The sequence below is a fragment of the Helianthus annuus genome, chromosome 15, assembly GCF_002127325.2.
Source record: "Helianthus annuus cultivar XRQ/B chromosome 15, HanXRQr2.0-SUNRISE, whole genome shotgun sequence".
Lineage (NCBI taxonomy): Eukaryota > Viridiplantae > Streptophyta > Magnoliopsida > Asterales > Asteraceae > Helianthus > Helianthus annuus.
In genome coordinates, this window is record NC_035447.2 from 163634797 (window position 1) to 163655925 (window position 21129).

The 21129-nt window shown below is 36.4% G+C and overlaps 2 protein-coding genes and 1 long non-coding RNA gene across 4 annotated transcripts; 2 read left to right on the top strand and 1 right to left on the bottom strand.

Annotated features, from left to right (window-relative positions):
* Positions 1-4039: 4039 nt before the first annotated feature.
* LOC110912884 lies at positions 4040-7029 on the top strand. Its single transcript, XR_002578239.1, has 3 exons — positions 4040-4256; positions 5925-5977; positions 6833-7029. It is a non-coding gene; the product is annotated as an uncharacterized LOC110912884 (long non-coding RNA).
* Positions 7030-10936: 3907 nt separating this feature from the next.
* Positions 10937-13689, top strand: LOC110912883 (pyruvate kinase, cytosolic isozyme). The gene is made up of 3 exons (XM_022157714.2): positions 10937-11302; positions 11901-12362; positions 12748-13689. Exons 1-3 carry the CDS (start codon positions 11051-11053, stop codon positions 13558-13560), a joined length of 1527 nt encoding a protein of 508 aa, XP_022013406.1. The 5' UTR covers positions 10937-11050; the 3' UTR covers positions 13561-13689.
* Positions 13690-15443: 1754 nt separating this feature from the next.
* LOC110912885 (E3 ubiquitin-protein ligase SIRP1) lies at positions 15444-17732 on the bottom strand. 2 transcript variants are annotated; one of them, XM_022157715.2, is made up of 2 exons: positions 17581-17732; positions 15444-16739 (listed from the first exon to the last, which is right to left on the bottom strand). In XM_022157715.2, exon 2 carries the CDS (start codon positions 16700-16702, stop codon positions 15611-15613), a length of 1092 nt encoding a protein of 363 aa, XP_022013407.1. In that variant the 5' UTR covers positions 16703-16739; positions 17581-17732; the 3' UTR covers positions 15444-15610. The 2 variants fall into 2 exon arrangements, with proteins under 2 accessions (XP_022013407.1, XP_022013409.1); XM_022157717.2 differs by lacking the exon at positions 17581-17732 and adding an exon at positions 17194-17422.
* Positions 17733-21129: the final 3397 nt, after the last annotated feature.

Sequence of the window (21129 nt, forward strand, 5' to 3'; positions counted from 1 at the left end):
ATAAATCACTTGGATCCGAATCGCCTTTAATCTCTTTTGAAGGTGACGTTACCCTCAACCTAGTGGTTTGAGTCAGCAAGGATACAATCCTAAAGGGTCGGAGTATTGAAAGATAATTAATTAAGTTATTAATGCGAAAAGTGGTAGGCCCCTCTTTTGAAGGTGACATTACCCTCGGCTAAGTGGTTTGAGTCAGCAAGGATACAATCCCAAATAGCCGGTTTAATGTATTAATAGTAGTTTACATATGAGGGGATCAAGCCATTCGCACCCTCGCCATCCAATACCAGTGGGTATTGAAGGAGGTCCTAGTAAGCTTGACCCAGGTTCTTGCAGGATCCATACACTAAACAAGGCAAGAACCTTACTAAACCATTCCCTTAACCCCCGACCAGGTAGCCAACATATCTCTATATAGACCGTAGAGATATGAATGGTGTAAATCTTTTACTTTATATAGACAGTAAAGTAATGCCAAGACACCACGGACAAATGATAAAGAAGTTTCACCTTCAATATAAGAAACTAGTTATTAAAGTCACTAATACAAAACCAAATAAAAAGTGCGAAAAGATTAAAAATCAAAAGTAATACATTAAAGACTTGTCTTCACCAAGTGATGTATGAGACTTAGTCAAACATGGCCTTTGATTGATAAGAACTCTTACTATCAATCTCGGATCCCGAGACTACTACACACTCTAAAGGTGGATGATGGATGATGGTGGTGGGTGTTGGTGGTGTAGTGGTGGTAAAGTGGGAGAGTAGTGGTTTGCCAAGGGATGCCTTTGAAGTGAACCAAGCATCCCTATTTATAGCCTGAACAGAAGCCCGACCACGGCCCCGTGTCCAGCGGACACGCCCCCGTGGCCATCCATTTCTCTTCCTTCATTAATTGCTTTTGTCAGCATTGGGCTCCACGCGCCCCGTGTTCGCTGGGCACGGCCCCGTGGGCAGAAGCGTATCTGTACTACCAAGATTTTGCAAGATTCTGCGAATCTTAGCATTGACCACGCCCCGCGCTAAGCTGGGCACGCCCCCGTGGTGGGCGTAGAAGCTTCCACAGCTTTGTCCTTTCTCCAGACATTTGACCACGCCCCCGTGTCCAGTGGGCACGGGCCGTGGTCAGCCTTCTGTTTCTTGTTTTTGCTCTTGGGGATGCTGTCAAGGGGTCGGGCATGTCACGTTTATTCCTTTTCTTTGTATTTATGTTGGTTTTTGCTGTATATTTGTTCCTTTTGCTCGTTTAAGCTCATTTGGTCCTGTAAATTCGAAAGGAAGATAAAAGCACACTTTTTCCAACATTAGTACTAAAAAGGGTTAGTTTTATGCCTTATTTGATGTAATTTATATGTTGCATTTTACACACATCAGGAAGCCTTTGCAAACTGTGAGTATACGCGAACCCTTTTTCTTTTAAACACACTTTGGGTTGCAATATATGAAATTATAAAAACTCACCTACACACAATCAATCACATTATTTAAACACTCAATCTATGAATACATGTTATTTGTCATACATACATGCTAGAAGTCAATCTTGTGTACTCAACCGCCTACCTAAATGATTATAGCGCTATAGGAGTAGCACACCACTCTTATGTGGTATTGTTAAGTATTCAATCTTATACGACCTCTCTCTTATATGGAAAGGATATGCTAGTGGACACTTTGATTTGATTTATGGTTTACACATGCAAGTAGTATATAAATTGACATGTTAGATTGAGACTTTTTTTCTATATTATGAAAACCAAACTTGTATTCTCACCAACCATTGTGTTGACATTTATTATTCATATATTGCAGGAAATTGATGATGATATCCAAGAAATGTACTTAGGTGGATTTAGAAACACACCAAATCTTAATGTCTTTTCTTTTGTTTGAGTACTTGATTCTATGTAATGTCTTTCCTTACAATGTACCGAACTGAGTTATGAAATAAAAATGGATGTGTTTAAATACTAGAGTAAACTGTCATTTTGGTCCCTGTGGTTTGGCCAGTTTTGCCATTTTAGTCCAAATTTCAAACTTTTTAAATCTAGGTCCCTGTGGTTTGCATTTTGTTGCCATTTTAGTCCAAAATTTAAAAACCCTATTTTTTGACTGTTGCAACCTCCTATTTTGTCTTTTAGTTCAGGGGCATTTTGTTGCTTTTCATTTAACATTTTCTTAATTCAAAAATTAATATATATATATATATATATATTAATATACACACATACATATACACTCTGCAGATCAACCACCACCACACATACAGATCCACTCTGCTCTCTCTCTCTCTCTCTCTCTTCTCTGAACTACCACCACACCACCACACCACCCCCACCACCGCATCATCCCCACCACCACCATTCCACTGCCGCCAACACCACCATCCCCGTAACTCTCTCTCTAAAACCTACACACACACACACTCTCTTTCTCTCTCCAAACACCCATCTCTCTCTTCTCTCTCTCTCCTCTCTGTCGAACACCACCACCACCACCATGAACTCCACCACCGCCACCACCACCACTACCACCACAAACTGCCAGAGCCCACCCCAGCCCGACTCAGCTCGTTTACATCCCTAAATTGACTTGTATACACCGAATTCAATAAGTATGGAGTCTAATTCCTATTTTATCCAACAAAAATTCAATCAAAACACATCATATTAACCACAAACATTACTGGAAGATCAGAATCAGTCGCCTGAAACTTCCCAAGCCGTCGTCGTCATCGGAGTTCATTTCTCTCTCCTCTCTCTCTCTCTCTCTCTCTCTCTCTCTCTCTCTCTAATCTCCTGAACATACGTGTGTGTAAGCCTGAAATCGGAGTGTCGGCTGTCACCGGAAAACGGCGTTGGTCGCCGGTAAACGAGGAAGGAGGTGTGGGTGTGACTGTTGGATGGGACGACACCGGAGTGGCGGTGGTGAGAAGGGGGAGGAGGTGGCGGTGGTGGTGGTGGTGGTGCTATAGAGAGAGAGAAGAGAGAGAGGGAGGAGGTGGCGGTGGTGGTGGTGGTGCTATAGAGAGAGAGAAGAGAGAGAGAGAGAGAGCTGATTATTTTGATCTGGGTTTTATTTTGATCTGGGTCTTCATATTTACAATAAATGAAATTTAAAAAATGACCAAAATACCCCTGCACTAAAGGACAAAATAATCAGTTTTCAACAGTCAAAATAGAGGGTTTCTGGCTTTTAGACTAAAATCGCAACAAAATGCAAACCACAGGGACCTAGATGTAAAAAGTTTGAGATTTGGACTAAAATGGCAAAAGTGTCCAAACCACAGGGACCAAAATGGCAGTTTACTCTAAATATTATTACTTTTAGTTGTTATGATGCTTTGAACAATCATCCATGTGACACCCGGCCTCTCAGGCCGTACCCGACAATAGTAATCTGTGTAGTAAACATGTAACATGACTATTTGTGACTGACTATGATGTTAATATATGATATTTGATGTGTTGGTAAATTTAGATGTGCATAAAAATCATGTTGGCAATGATAAAACTAAGTTTATCGCGTAACGTTTAAAATGCGAAACGAAAGTCGGTGACCACCCGATCAGTGTTAAAATCCTAAAAATAGCCAGTTATGATTAGAATAATAATTTTAGTCATATCCGTGAGGAAAAATAATTTAAAACGTTAAGAAACTCTATTTTTCGAGTTTGAGCGCGTACCGCGCGATACTGAGCGAATCAAACAAAATACTGTCAACACAGCCAGTCAAGGCAACTGGTAATTATTTCAATAATAAATTTGAGTGATTATTTTTATAAAATGATAAAAATAATTTAAAACGCCCTAAAATGGGATTAAAACGCTAGATAAAATACCCGGTATCCAGTAAAATATCTGTTTTTGAGCTAATTTACATATAATATGTGTATGTATATATATTTTCGTGAGAGAGGGACATGGGGGCGGCAATGTGGGCTGCCCACATTCTCTTGAATGTTGGAACTTGGACACTTGTCCATCCTAGAAACACTAAAATGATGATTAAGCTTATACATGCATCCATACATACTCACCTTCCAAGATAAACATTCAAAATTTTCACTCTCTCTCTTCCCTTGTTCATTCACGGCCGAACACCTCTTCCCACTTCAACATTTCATTTTCAAAACCAAAACATGAAGATTCAAGGGCTAATCAAGGTGATTCCAAGCTTGTAAGAAGGTTTGGGAGTGATTTCAAGCAAGAACAAGACCCATATCACCATCTTCTATCAAAAACCCATCTAATAAGGTATAATATATTCCATTAAACATGATTCTTGATTCATAAAGATAAAGAAGATAGTAAAAGTTTCTCTTGATTCTTGAAATCTAAACATTAACTTGAAAATTTCAAACAAATGAGTTTTGAATAAAATAAAAATGGGTGTATGCATGTATGTATATATGGCCGTGAGTGTGTGTGTGTGTGTGTATATATGTTGTATTTTGAATTTTGATGAAAGAATTCTTGATTTATTTGATTTCTTGAAAAATATGATGCATGAAGGAACTTTTAAGTGTCATACAAGAATGTTCTAAAGTGATTAAAGATTTGAAAGTGATATATTGAAAAGTAAATTTTTGGAAGTATGTGTGTGTATAAATTTCGTATATATGTATGGATATATGTATGCATGCATGTAAAAGTTGTTATACAATCTTAAATATGAAAGACATAAGCATGAATGACTATGATGATATGTGTAAAGTTTGCAAGAACATGATGTTAGTAAGTTTTATAGTATGATTAGATCATAAGTAATGATAATGATGATGTATGAGTGCATTAGATGCACATATATGAACTTACATGATGATGTGAAGGCATGAAATGATCATATGAGTATGATTTAATAAAATTAGTTTTAATCAGATTATAAACACCAAAATAAAGTTATTTTAAAGTGTTTAGTGACATATAACCATGTCATGATGTTTACGAGTCTTGCATGTTGTACTTGGTGCTTTAAAAGTTGTAAAATACGTGAAATCGCATGATTTATGTGACTTATACAAAAACTGCACCAATCTGATTATAACTACTATTTTAATCAGTAAATAACATGTATTGTGTCAAAATATCAAGTCGTTTCGAGTTGGGATGATTATAGTAACGTTTAACGCAAAACTATGCGTTAAAATGGTCAAAATCGGCTTTTCAAATGATTTTTATAAAACTGATTTAGATCAGTAAGTAAACTGATGTTTTTAGTTTAAAAATAATAATTTTAACTAAATTTAAGTTTATTTGGTGTTTGGTTGGTCATACGTGACTTTCGACGCCCGAAACCGTTACCGAATCGCTAAAATACGCATTTTTCAATATACACTAATATAGGTAAAATTTTGGGTTAACCTTATGTGTTAAAATGTGTTATGTGATTTAAACATGAGAATGTGAAAATATGTTAAGTTTTTAACATGATATTAGAAATCTAGCTTATGTATGTATATTTGTGCGTTTTGTACGGTAGAAACGGTAAAAATCGCGTTAATTGTGTAACTTGTTTGTCGAGCATGAAATTTGATACCTATGAGATGTTTTATGTATATTTGCTTTAAAAATGACAAAATAGATAAGTTAGCAAGATTTCGCGTGTTTCGGTGTTAAATTATGTGAACGTTGATGTATATATATTACGACGCGCAAATCGTAGATATATTGCGTATAAATGGGAGAGTTAATGGATTTACACAATAATGGTCACCAATAAAATCGTTCAAGTCGCAAAATCATAAAAATATATATATATATGGACTCATATATATATATATATTAACGTGCCAACATAATAAAAAATGATAACTTTTCGAGAAAATCTCAAAGTTATGTGATAATTCTAAGAAACGGAGAAACTTAGGATTTTTGTGCTATATGTACTGATTTAAAAATCGTTCCTATATATACATATAATAGGACGTGTAGAAATCAATCTCTGGAATTGCGCTATTTAAAATACGCACCCAAAGGTGAGTGTCACTAAACCCCTCTTTTTACTGCTTTATATATATTTTAGGGGTAGAACACGCCAAAAAGGGTTTAATAATGTTTTTGAAATAAAACATACCTTTTGATATAAATTATATATTTTCATCGAAAATATATGGATTTTTGGGAAACTATATATATTTCGGGATGAAATGGTTTTGGAGAATAAATGCGTTTCGGGTGGAAACGGGATTATGCACGGTGTTTGGGGGGAAAACGACCGTGTAAGTTGGTACGAATATTGCTTGGTCTCAAGAGAGTAAGTATCAGCATAGGCTTACATTTCGTCGGGGATTTCAGGGGATTCGTACAACATCGTGTATTAAATTGTCATATTAGTATGATATATATATTGTACGTTAGGCAGACATCATATCGTTCTTCGAGAAAGAACCCTGCGCCCATGATGTCGTTTAATCATTTAAGTAATGTACGCGAGGAATTGTTGGTAGATCTATCGGGTTGACAACTCCGTCGTGAACGGTCGCCCCGGGTTAAGTCAAGCGATGAATTTTGATTCTGTTTATTTTCTAGCATTGATTATCCCTGCATGGTTAATATATAGTTCGAATAGTCTAGCTAACATACGAGTCTGAAAATTGACGCAATAATTTAATATACAAAACCTGGGTAGTAACAATATTATCGGGTTCTTGAAACTGCGACGGAAGGCCCATGGATTTTATTAAGGAAGTAAAATGGACTTTCAAAATTATATGGATGTTTTCAAATAAACACCTAAACAGAAAGTTTTCCTTGGAATAAAAATTGTTTGTAAGTGAATATGTGAACTCACCTCCCTTTGTGTTGACACTTGATTTTAACGTGTTCTACAGGTACTTGAGTTCGGCTTCGGGAAAATCATGGCGTATCTTGCGTTTGATGATGCATGTTGTTTTGTTTAAATATGTTGGACAACTTTTAAACTATCTGGGACTTTTGTAATAAGATCCGCGAGGATCAAAACAACTTAACTTATGTGGTTGTGTCGTAACCTTTAAAATGTAATGTTTAATAATTATGTTTTAAAACATGTCAAAATATCCAACAAATAAAAGTGCATCGTCCGACAAGGTATAAATGGGCACCAACTTCCGTCACCACTACGTTTAATATTCTGCTGCGACGTTTTTGGGGTGTGACAATCCACTCGCTCACGTCCCGATGTTTCCGCCATCGCTTGGGGTGTGACATCATAACACTAAATTTGTGATGATAATAATTAAGATTCAAAATTTCATTGTTATATATTCGAATAACACAATACATTGTTTCAAAGGAAATACAACAATTTCAAGTTACGAAATTAAAACATCAAAATGCATAAATAAAATTTGGTGAGTATCTAAATCCACCCTAAGCCATTTCTTATGCTAGCATCATCAAATGTTTCCTACAATTTATATAAAATATCCGTCAACAAAAATTAAGCCGGTGAGCATACTAGTTTGTCTACATAGCATATATAAGAATGGGTCTTAAATCCACATGTTTAAAGTATACTAATTCACGTAACATACTAGCATGCGATAAACTAAATATCAATCTAAAGTTTGGCACTAGCGTAACCTTATCACCAAAGAAAATAAGGCTGTCAAGAATAACTTAACAATGACCCACAAAATGGGCGGTGTGCTAATCCTATAGCGTTAGCCGCTATACATGTTAAGGGAGACTTGCAAGGTTAATGATAGATAGCTAAGTGTTGGATCGACAAAAGAACAAATGATATCCAAGAGCCATAACATGATCCACTAATCAAGAAATAAACAAAAGATTGAACCAGTCTCTCCCCAAAGATACTGAATCTTGAAAACTTATTTAGAACATCTGTTCAAGAGCATTGGCTAACATCTGATAAAGATTTGGAACCGCTGTTCAAGAGTACAACCATCTGTTGAAGGCCAGCATCTGCTGAAGACCAAAGCCCTGATCAAGCCAAGGTCTATTGAAGAAGACCAAACATCTGTTAGGCCAACACAGATGTTTGGACAACTGCAACAGAGGATAACTTAGACAGTGTTTACTCAATGTAATGATACTTATTTTATCAGTGCTTTAGTATAGCCTAGAACAGATGATGAGGTTGCTCAGATGTTTGCAAACACCTGAGAATCTTTTATGTTAGGAATGTTAGATGTCATTATCAGGGTGACGTCAGCCAATCATTGAACAGAGCTTTCGTACTTGTATAAATAGATCACACCTGTTAGTGATCTACTTATCAAACACACTCACATTTTCTCTTGTACGAGCTGATCTGTTTGTGTGATCAGCTGAGGGGGAGTCTGTAAAATCAATCGTTAAACATTTGAATCTGTGATGATTAATGAAAAACAATCATTGATAATGACTTCCAGTTTATGAATTTTATTGTGATAATCAATATTTGTTTGTAAACAAAGAAACTTAGTTTCTAACATTTGGTATCAGAGCTTGGTCACGTTTAAACTTGATTTCACAATCCGTTCGTAGCTCAGGGTTGTTTAGTGAAGAACTGATAGTGTATCTCTCACAGGCTCTGTTTTTTCTTCAAAAGAACTTTAGAAAATGGCACATAATGATCCCAACAACACAAGTTTCAACAATAAGTGTAACATTAGCAAATTTTCAACCGTTGTACAATTTCGATCGTTTTCGTATTTAATAAAATTTTATATTTTATTTACGAAATATGTAATCGTATGATCAAGAAAAACGATATTCACAACATATTCGGAACAAAATCCAAGTTACATATGCCTTTATACCCGTCATATAGCTTAAATAACAAGTTAGAAGGGTTAAAAATGGAGAAATGTGATAATACAAGTCCGGGGGCCAAATCTGCCAAGGCCTTACGGACCATAAGACCTAAGTCCATACGGTCCATAAGGGGTGCCCAGAAGCAAAAATTTGCGTGTTCTTCAAGTTCTGCCACCTTTCACCAAACAATGCCACCTAGAACGATCTTTGCCACCTTAATTCTGGTCTTGACACTTGTTACGACACTAAGCAACCTTAGGATACCTCACAAAACACTTGTCAAGCTCTCCTTGATCCCAAATTAGTGTAAATAGGTGATCAAGTTCACCATTTGAACTTGCACCATTCTTTTTTTCATCTCTAAATCACTTTGGAGCTGCTTCTCTTATTAGAGGCCTCCGCCTGAAGTTCTAAACTTTTCTTGCACACAAGTAAGTGTTCTCTTTCAGTTCTTTTTCATTATTAGGCTAGTTATTAGCCGAAAGTCAAGCAAATTGACTTTTGCTTTGACTTTCGGTTATGACCATTTTGGCCAAGTCAAAGCTCAAATTGAAATTTGCCACGTGATCGTAATAATGAAGGTGTTAATCCATTACGATTACACCCTCTAATCATCACGTTTAGTAGGCGAAATGACGAGTCAAACTTTTACGAAATAAAAGTAAAAAATGTAAAAATATGCATTTTACGACAAAAGAGTTTTCGGGTATTAAAACTTAAAGTTTTGACACCAAATCAGTTTTATAACATTATTAGACATGTTTTAACATGTCTAGCTCATCATTTCTAGTTTAGTGCTTATTCTTTATCGAAAGTCGAGCGGTTTGACTTCTGCTTTGACTTTCGAATCTGACCCGTTTGGTCAACTTTAGGATCCAACCAAACCCATTTATATGGCCATAGTAATATAGGGGATAACCCTTTGAGGTTATACCTTATGGTCATGTCGTTTGGTTAGTCAAATGGCGAGTCAACTTTAGACACTTTTAAAATGTCTAAAATACCATTTTTTCACATAAAATAGTTTCAAACACATATGATCATTGTTTTTGACTTATAAACAGATAATACAACATTATTAAACATGTTTTGACATATCGGACACATCATATGACTCATTTGACCATCCGAACCATCCGGGCCGCGAGAGGACCATTTTCCTTGATTTTTGTGCTTTTTCAGCTCTCGTTCTCTCAATCTCGTTCCGGTACTCGGTTTCTTCAAATTTAGGCTTGTTTTTTGCTCTTTTCGGCAACTATCAACACCCGAGACTTGGTAAACATAAACAGATCAGTAGTAACATATTCTATCTAAAAACCGAATAAAAACGAACTAAAATTATACAAACTGTACACGATAAATGAATGCATTTTGCAATACATCATTTGGCATGCGAAACTTAAACCACCCGGTCATCGGATCACTTTTTCTCAACCAAAAAACCCAAAACACCCAACCCAAGAAATCCAAAACTGGGGAAAAAACCCCAAATATCTATAGTCTTGTTATATAGATGTGTTTTGTCTTGTAGTCTATAGCATTTGAAACATTAAGTTTTGAAACTTTTGAACATCATAATATCACATTATTATATAGTTAAATGATGTTTGAATTTTAATGCCATTTTTATAGCAATATAAATTTTGATGAAATTTTCTAAAAAATGATTTTTTTTCAGATTTATTGGGTTTTCTTCTGAATTGGTGTATAGACATTATTGCCTAGTGGAGATACATATAATCAGGTGGCTTCGCTGATGACATGATGATACTCCAGTGGTCCGTTCGTGATCCAAATTTATCGTTAAAAAGGATAATTCATCTGGGATGCACAATAGACTTTTTATTAGTCGTTTAGAATTAGAATATCCCATGGTTTCCAAAAATACCAAACCACAATGTTTTAAACTTGAAAAACAAGTTTTCAAACAATAAAATCTAGTCAAAACTTTTTATTAGTCGTTTAGAATTAGAATATCCCATGGTTTCCAAAAATACCAAACCACAAAGTTTTTAGGTTTCAAACAAATATCCCATGGTTTCAAACAATAAAACCTAGTCAAAATCAACAAATCGCTTTCTTAAAAGAACCCCACCTTCTCGAACATTGAAAAACCCAAAAGACAACTTGGAGAAAAAGAAAAGAAACCCAATTTAGGGCATTCATAAACACACCGTATACTTTCCAAACATAACATTCTCACCAATATTATTTCCCCTATAAAAATAAACCCCTCAAACAATGAACCCTCATTCATAATATTCTCACACACCACCAGCCGCCCAACTCTCTCAACCACATTCATCATAATGGATCAGCTGAACATTGATCTGAGCCAGCAACTGGTGGGCACAAAGAGGCCGAAGACGAAGATCGTGTGCACTTTGGGACCGGCTTCTCGGTCGGTTCCGATGGTGGAGAAGCTGTTGAAAGCGGGTATGAATGTTGCTCGGTTCAACTTCTCTCATGGGTCGTTCGAGTATCATCAGGAGACGCTTGATAATCTCCGGACTGCTATGGTTAATACTGGGATTATGTGTGCTGTTATGCTTGACACCAAAGTATGTGTTTCTGCTTGTTTATTATTATTTGTTAAATTGGTTTTCAATGTATGTCGTTGCTTATGTATTTTATGTTTCGGAATTTGTGTAATTTATAGTTTTATTTGTTTATATGGTGTTTAGGGTTTTTGAGGGGTTTATGTTGATTTTGACTGCATATTTGTTTTCTTTTGACCTTCTAAACATTATTCTTTTCGTACCCAAAAGGACCATCACTGTCTTTTTACTTCTTTTTTTTTTTTTTTTTTTTTCTAAATCCAAGGTGTTCATTATTTTAATTGGAAATTTTTACAGTCTTAGCTTGGTTTTGTTTTAGGTATTCTAATATTTTTACAGTCTGTTGTTTCTGGGGTTGGTTTAATTTGAAATTTTTACAGTCTTAGCTTTGAAGAAGAATAAGTTTATTGTGGTATTTGAAATTTATTGGTTAGTTAATCTAACAATTCAGTGAAAAGATGTTCATAATTTATACTTAATAATTCGGATATGTTCCAAAAGATTGTTATTTAATAACAATAAAATTAACTAATATTACATGAAATCTATTTTAATTTGAGATACGTTGTGCAAACTAATAATTCTGTTTGTTTTACTTCAGGGTCCAGAGATTCGAACCGGGTTTCTGAAAGACGGCAAGCCGGTCCAACTAAAACAAGGCGAAGAAATCACCATCTCAACCGATTACACAATCAAAGGTGACGACAAGATGATCTGTATGAGCTACAAGAAATTAGCCCATGACGTAAAACCAAACAGTGTCATCCTCTGTTCAGACGGGACCATCTCTTTTACTGTCCTGTCTTGTGACACTAAAAACGGCCTGGTTCGTTGTCGCTGTGAGAACACTGCGGTTCTTGGTGAACGGAAAAACGTTAATCTTCCGGGAGTGATTGTCGATCTCCCGACATTGACTGAGAAAGACAAAGAAGATATCATGAAATGGGGTGTTCCTAATAAGATTGATATGATTGCTTTGTCTTTTGTTAGAAAAGGTTCGGATCTTGTTGAGGTTCGCAAGTTGTTGGGGGAACATGCCAAGAACATCCTTCTCATGTCTAAGGTGCGGTTTTTTTCTCCAACGGGTTAAAATGTTTTTTGTATAGGAGTGTTTGTTTCCTGTCTGATTTCCGGGTTTTTAGGTCAAACTGTGAGCCAAAATGTTAATAACGTTTTTTTTTTAAATTGTAAACCAATAGCCAACAGTTAAAAACTAAGACTGAGCCAAACAAAACAGATTTGACTGTTGACTTTGGTTTGGTTTCATGGTTTGGGCTTGTTGGGCCTTTGTAAATAACGGTTTGGGCTTATTGAGCCTTTGTAGATAATTAACGGTTTGGGCTTATTGGGCTTTTGTAGATAATTAATGGTTTGGGTTTGGGCTTATTGGGCCTTTGTAGATAATTAACGGTTTGGTTTCAGGGTTTCTAACTTTTAATCTTTAACAGGTTGAGAATCAAGAAGGGGTTGCGAATTTCGATGAAATCCTGGCGAATTCCGACGCGTTTATGGTGGCGCGAGGCGACCTCGGGATGGAAATCCCGATCGAGAAAATATTTCTAGCTCAAAAAGTAATGATATATAAGTGCAACATACAAGGAAAGCCGGTCGTAACCGCCACTCAAATGCTAGAGTCCATGATCAAGTCTCCAAGACCAACTCGAGCGGAAGCCACAGACGTTGCCAACGCGGTTCTCGATGGCACCGACTGTGTCATGCTCAGTGGAGAAACCGCAGCCGGGGCATACCCAGAGCTCGCGGTCCAAACCATGGCTAAGATATGCATAGAAGCCGAAAACACAATAGATTATAAAGCTGTGTTCAAGAGGATCATAACAAATGTGCCGGTGCCGATGAGTCCCTTGGAAAGCTTAGCCTCATCTGCGGTTCGCACCGCGATCTCATCAAAAGCGAGTCTGATACTGGTCCTGACCCGAGGTGGAAGCACTGCAAAACTAGTGGCTAAGTACCGGCCCGGGATGCCGATACTGTCTGTTGTGATTCCGGAAATCAAGACGGATACATTTGATTGGTCGTGCAGTGACGAGTCACCGGCTCGGCATAGTCTGATATATAGGGGGTTGGTCCCGGTTTTGATTGCGGGGTCGGCTAGAGCGTCTCATGATGAGTCTACTGAAGAAGCGATTGAGTTTGCGCTGGAGCATGCTAAAGAGAAAGGACTGTGCAAGAATGGTGATGCTGTTGTAGCTCTGCATCGTGTGGGAACTGCATCTATAGTGAAGATTGTGACAGTTAAGTAAGAGATACTTATTATTTTTTTCTAGATTTTTGGCACTGCTGAAGGCAATGTTGGTTGAGTTTTGAACACTGGAATTCAAATATATTACCTACTTATAATATAATGAAGAGATATATTGAATTTTATTCAACTTACCTTACTTCTCCTTGTCAGTTATGTTTTATGCATTATGTGATTCTCACAGCATAAACTAAAATTTCTATATAAATATTTATGTTTAAATGAAATGCTCCAGTGAATATAAATGTGGAAGAAAACTGGAATTTAAGCTAAATAAATCATTAACAATCCTTTGAATTTATAAAAATAAAGAGAGTAAAAGACAACAATTGATCTGTTACATATAACATTATTTTTTAGACGATAATGCAACATTTCCATCACATTCCTCTTCACAATAATGAAACATCCACCCACGGAGGTGTTTCACATTCATCACACCCATCACGGGGCGTCCCGACCCCCCTAATGACAAAACTAACCTACTGCTCCGTATTGCTCTTATACCTGCATATTTAAACCGTTCACGTTTGAGGAAAGTTGAGCAAGGGGCTAGGGCTGTAAATGAACAAAACGTTCAGCGAATATTTTGTGAGGCATTCAGCGGGAAGTTCGTTTATGTTCGTTTGTATATGTTCGTAAAAGATTTTTGTACTTTTATTTTATTTTATCTAAATTGTTTATATTCTTTGAGTTTTATTTATATATTACACTAACAATCAAAGTAGGAAACCATATTCCCACATTGTTTATGCAGTGTTCGCCTTTCCTTCCTCTATATTCACATCGACGAACACTATTAATCTCCATTTCACAATTATGGATTCAAGTTCCAGCGCTGCTCCCTCTGCCATCCACCTCTAGCCTCCGTCACTTTCGCCAATTTTATTTGTGTTCGTAAACACGTTCATTTCCTTAATGAATGAACACGGACATAATATCTCGTTCGGTAAATGTTCATGATTCGTTCGTGAACACATTCATTTCCTTAACGAACGTACACAAACAACATATTCGTACATGCATGTAAATAGAAATACTACCATTGAAAACTTTTAAATTTCTGTAATTTGTTTTAAATCTCAAATATATTATATTATGCACACACATATATATAAATTAAAAATTAAAATCAATACAGTAAGCTTGTAATCATTCTTTGGATGTTATGAAATCTAACATCTTGTTCTGGTTTCTAGTTAGTGTAATTGGCTATTCATACAACTTTAAAAGAAAAATGTATCATTTTTAAATTTTAAGGGTGAAGAGAGTGCTTACCTATTTAGAATAGGTAAATTCCCCATTCACCCAATCAAATAATGTCACGTCAATTCACCTAAATTGTTTACCTAATGCTTAAAAATGTTTGCGGTGGTTTACCTAATGAGGCTTACATAAACTACTTAAAAAAGGAAAAATGTGTGATTGGTTGAGAAGGAATGGACCCCACCACACACCCATCTCTCTCCCCCTTCCCTCTCTTTCCTCCAATCGGTAAAGATTCACCAAAAATGCCCCCCCCCCCCCACCCCCACCCCCTCGGTAAACTTGGATCAGTAAAATGTTGGCCATGGATGGGGTGTCGGTACCGAGTGAGTTTATCGCACCACTCCGCTCACCCTAATGCATACAAACTTCAATATAAGATAAAGAAAGCACAGAAAACGACAAGCAGATCAAGATCCCACAACACTGAAAGGGGCCCTGATGAACATTCTGGATAAAAACACCCATAATTTGTTTTCTTATATGAAGAGTCTAGAAGATTCCTGATGAACATTTTGGGTGACACACTCATATATAATTATATGTGTTATATTGTTGGCCCATGTTTTTGCATAATATGGTGCAAGGCCATGTTACAACCAACCACCACACAATGAATTAATGAAATATATAGGTTTCATAACTTTTATATATATTACATGATAAATACATCCAACCACCACAAAATAAATAAACTTGAATGTTGAGATGCATCCACAATGGAAGAGATAGGTTTAACACGAAGATACAGAGAGAAGCGAGATATAGCACCCGTTGTAGAGATTTTAACGACCGTCTTCTCGACGATCAGCTTCGGGGTTCACCCTTGGTGGTGAACCCGAAGCTGATCTCGTCACAGAACTCGAGTTTACATTATTAGCCCCTGAGAACAAACTAAGAGGCCAAGGGAGAGGTATAGAAAATTGTCTCTCTAATCGTCTCTCTTGGTTACTAGTTCCATTGTCGCGGTTTGAATTTACCGAATTGCCCCTTGACCCTTCTTGTTCTCGGTTGATCTTCGATTCGTCAGCAGGCATCTGGTACCGGCAAACGGGACAAGAACTGTGAAGCTCGAGCCACGGCAAGATACAGTCGCCGTGAAACATGTGTTTACATGGCATTTCTCGAGCTTCGGTTCCTATTTCGAACTCTTCCAAACAAACCGAACATTGGACCGAATTTTCTTTGATTGTGACCGTTGGCATCGCCTCGACCGCTTCCTTTTGAGCCGGTGGTGTCCCGTATCGATTTGGATCGTTTTCGGCTAAATGTTGCAGGAGCTGCTCTAAACCCGGGCCTAGAAAATAATCACCGAACGAACCGAACGGATGGTTTTGGGACGTGTTGCTCGAATCAAACGGATTTGCGCCACCGTTACCGCTTTGAACAACAATAGTCTGGCTAAACGGGTTGATGAGAATAACCCGCCCACCTTCGTGGCGGTTCTCTGCTCCACTCTCCTCGTTGTTATTCTCGGATTCGGCTAGCATTCCGGCCCGAATACCATGAAGGAGGTGGAGGATGGCGGCGGAGCTCCTCCGCCGCCTCAACAGTTCAAGCTCGGGGTCCGACTCCGCCGCGCCTCCCTCGTGGCGGTTTTCTTGGTCGGTTTGCTGATCACCCCCCATCTGCCTAGCCCTCCGGTGGTGGAGAGGGGTGTTCATCATACCTAGCAAGAGCGGAGCCCACAACGCGGCTCCGCGATCGGCCTCCAAACCACCGTCTCCACCACGTTGATCCGTCCTTACGCTGTCCATCTCCTCCATGAATCCGCCTTGACATACCGAACATTTGATCGATTCGACCTCGACGATCGGATTCACAACTCTAGAACACGCATGGCACCAATATCTCGTCGTCTCTCTCTCTCCCTCCATCTTCCCCCCTCTCTCTCTACCTTTCACTTAAAGATTTCTGCAAATTCAATAGAATCAATGAACACCCATCAGAAATCTTGAAATACATAATTGATTAATACCCACAAATTAAAACCCTAAAATTCTTCATTATAATCAATTTAACAGCGTAAAGTTATCATCTTTATGATAAAAAAACCCATGAAAAATCTTGAAATTCATATTTGACAAATACCCACAAATTAAAATCCTAAAATTCTTCATCATTTTCAATTAAAAGTCATCTTATGATGAAAACCCATAATAAATCTTGATATTTGAAAATCTATAAATTTATAATGATCAATTATAATCAATTAAACAGCATAATGTTATCATCTTAATGAGAAAAACCCTTGATAATTTATGCAGTTAAAACCTTAATGATCCATCAAATTGATTTATAGCAACTATCAAGAAAATTAACAGAAAAAAAAACCATGATTACTGTTATAAATCAGTAAAAAACTAACCTTGTTCTGAAAGATGATCAAGGTGACAGAGAAGGCACTAAGATACCAAGAATCAATAATTTTTAATTTTCTAATTTTTTAATGTATAATTGAGTTGTATTTTGAATTTCAAAAACTTATATACGCATATTGGCAGCCATAAAATAAATAATATCGAAGAATCCAGAAGAATGTGGAGGGCACATGAAGAATTGAATAAGCAAACATATTTTGACCCCCACCTAAATTTACATGCTTCTGGAAATAACATGACATTTAATATGTATATTGTACATTTAATAACTTAGATAAGAATAAGAAGATGAGAAATTTCTGGAATAACATGATATTTATTTTTTTTTATACATTTTATAAATTCAAATGAAGAATAAGAAGATGAGAAATTACCAGGAACAGCAAGGAAAAGAGGGAGATGGATTTGTTCAAATTCTATCTCCAAATTTTCAGATTTAAACTTTAATTTTTGGGAAAACTGAAAAGGGTAATTTGGTTTTTAATTTGTGGGGTTGTGTTTGACTACCAATTTCCCTCTCTAAAATTTTAGAGGTTTAGATTGAAGTGAAACTGGAATTTTGATTATCAATTTCCCTCTATAAAATTTTGTTTGTGTAATTGTGTGTTTGGCATTAAGAAATACTTGATTACATTTTTCATACGTGGTTTGTTGAAAATAACGCTACAGTCTATTAGTTTAAAAATGAGTTAAATGTCTGGTTGATCTTTGTGGTTTGTGAAAATTGCAGATTTAGTCCTAAGGGTTCACTAATTACACACTTGGTCCTTGTGGTTGCAATTTTTAAACTTGGGTGGTCCTTAACACTAACCTTTCTTAAATTTTCCAGTCAAGTCTTTATAAAATGACTAAATTGTCCCTGAACTTCTCCCTCATCTCTCTCTATCTCTCTAACACACCACCACCTCCACCTTCAACCCACCATCACCACCCCCTCCTCCACCTTCAACCCACCACTACCATCACCTCCTCCTCCTCCACCTCCACCTTTCTTGAATGTTTGTTTGTTTCTTTCTTCCAGTTATATGATTTCCTATAGCTTCATAACATTTTTTGGAAACCGATTAGAGACCAAGAACACCTTAAAACTTTCAAAAATCAAGTGTGTTTCTTGACAGTTTCAAGAACGGACTGAATGCATCATCTTGAACCCCACAATTTGAATTTCCACTATTTCCCCTTTCATAATCTAGTCAATGTGCTCCAGATTGAATTTGACCATACCCTCAAGAACCAACCAAAAGGCGCTCGGAGGAAGACACTACAGACACTGGATTACACACATCAGCTTTCTGTTTAGCAAGCTTTCGCGATCTTTCAATCCCATCACTATTCATCACGAGCACAATAGTTTCATTAAGAGACCCTGTTTCACAAAACTCTGTCTCGATTATCTCTCGCAGCTTTGCATGTTTCTCAAGAGCAAATATCACGGGTGCGGTCAGGTTTCCTTTCACCAGGTCACTGCCAGCTGGTTTTCCCAGTTGTTCCGCTAAGTATGTAAAATCCAATATGTCATCAACAACCTGGAGGTGGTGGTAGTGATGGTGGGTTGAAGGTGGAGGTGGTGGTGCGTTAGAGAGAGAAAGAGAAAGATATGAAGGAGAAGAAGATGAGGTGAGGGCCCATCTCTTTTTGTTTTTTTTAATTGTTCAGAGACAATTTAATCATTTCACAAAGATTTAACTGAAAAATTTAACAAAGGTTAGTGTTAAGGACCACATGAGTTTAAAAATTGCAACCGCTGAGACCAAGTGTGTAATTAGTGAACTCTAAGGACCAAGTATGTAATTTTCGCAAACCACAGGAACCACCAGGCATTGAACTCTTTAAAAATTATTAAAATACTCTTTATATTTTCACTTTTGTAACAACTACAGTCCATCCTCATTAACGTCATCTAGTTATTCTGTAAGTTAATTTAAAATGACCCTAATGCCCATATTATTAAAATTGTTTTTTACATATTTTCCCGATCATTAAAATCAATTACATATTTCTCTTTCTTAAATGATACATATTACGTAATTTCCTTCCTAAACAATACATATTACATATTTTTCCTTCCTAAATCATGCATATTACATATTTAATCTTATTTAATTACTATTCTGCCCTTAATAAACCGAATAAATAAATATTTACATATTTCCCTTTTTCCATATCATCTATATTTCATCTTACATCATGAATCACAACATAATTTAACAAATGAATGTTTACATAATTCCTTTTTTTTTCCATGTATCATCTATATTTTCATCTTCTATCATGAATCACTAACATAATACCTGAACATGTTATAATAATTAGGGATAAGTACATATTTCCCCTTAAAAATCTACTTAATTGCGTATTTACCCAACTTAAAATTAAAATTGCATATATCCCATTCCTTAACTAATAAAATTGCAAATTTACCCAAATTGATTTATTTCATTAAAAACAAGTTATATATAATGACTTTTTTACCCTTATTTTTACTAAAACTTAAAAAAATACATATTTATTCATTTTTACTAGTTTTTGTAGATTTTTAATAGTTTAGTGGTTTATTTCGGTGTTTAAGTTTTAGTAAAAATGAATAAATATGTATTTTTTTAAAGAATTGTGAAAAATCCACAAAGACTAGTAAAAATGGATAAATTTGTATTTTTTTTAGTTTTAGTAAAAATAAGAGTAAAAAAGTCATTATATAACTTGTTTTTAATAAAATAAATCAAAAAAGGGTAAATTTGCAATTATATTAGTTAAGAAAGGGAATATATGCAATTTTAATAGCTAAGTAAGAGGATATATGCAATTTTAATTTCAAGTTAGGTAAATACGCAATTAAATATTTTTTTAAGGGGAAATATACAATTGTCCCTAATAATTATACACAACCAATACGGAATCAACCAACAACATGTTATACACAACCATTATAAAACCAAGCTAGTCTTATATCTAAATAACTCTTTGTTTGACAGACAATCTACTTACTTCTAATAAAGCAAAACCAACTTATGCCACATGGCATTTGCTTAAACCACTTATTGCCACCTGGCATCCTATCATTCACTGTTGGATCAATTTGAGCGGTAAAACCACAAGCACGCCTCCGCTCTTTTTCCTTCTCACATTGCAAACCCTAAACGTATCTTCCTTCACACACGTCATTCTTCCTCTCCTCTCTACGCCGTTGCTTCTTCTTCTACATCCCTTTTTTCCATTTTCTTTCATCTGTTTCACAATCTCAGAATGAAATCGTAATCCTCTATAATCGTTTGTTTTGATGAACGATTGTTAGTAATGGGCCCCACCGTAACCGAGTTCAGGAATGCCGCCGATTGACACTGACGGTTGCTCCGCCGCATATTTTCTCAATTTAGATCCAGTTTTCACGCGTTCAACGGTGGCGCGTTTGTTTTGGTCAAAAATTACCGAAGCAATTAAGTGATCAAATTAGTTAAGTGAGGTAGTGTGCTAAAAAATGTGTTGAAAATATACTAGTTATGTTCTTTAGAAAAACAGTGTTCAGGATACGGCTCAGGATATTGAGCTGTATCTACGATCAAACAATGAGCAAAAAGGTAAAGTAAATGACACGAGATGTACGAGGAAAGCCCTTGATCAATCTAGATCGCCGGCACAAAACCTCGGGAGCTGACAATCGCAGCTGCCTTGTTCTTCTTATTGCTTTAAACTTCAGGATACAGTGCAGGATATAGATCAGATCGCTAAGTGTTACAATGAATTTGTGTGAGAGTTGCGAGAGAGCAAGTGTTAGAGTGTAGAGAGTGTGATTGTGATGTCCTAGTTGATCTGATATACCCACCTATTTATAGTAACGAATTACAAACAATAATCCCTACAAATATGGGCTACTCCGAATATTCCATTATGAACGTTATAAACCGAGTAATACGGCTCCAACGTCT

Coding starts and splice junctions, on each gene's coding strand:
- LOC110912883 (XM_022157714.2), top strand. CDS start 11,051: ATGGATCAGCTGAACATTGATCTGAGCCAGCAACTGGTGGGCACAAAG. Junction 11,303..11,900: donor CTGTTATGCTTGACACCAAA/GTATGTGTTTCT, acceptor GTTTTACTTCAG/GGTCCAGAGATTCGAACCGG. Junction 12,363..12,747: donor ACATCCTTCTCATGTCTAAG/GTGCGGTTTTTT, acceptor AATCTTTAACAG/GTTGAGAATCAAGAAGGGGT.
- LOC110912885 (XM_022157715.2), bottom strand. CDS start 16,702: ATGGAGGGAGAGAGAGAGACGACGAGATATTGGTGCCATGCGTGTTCT.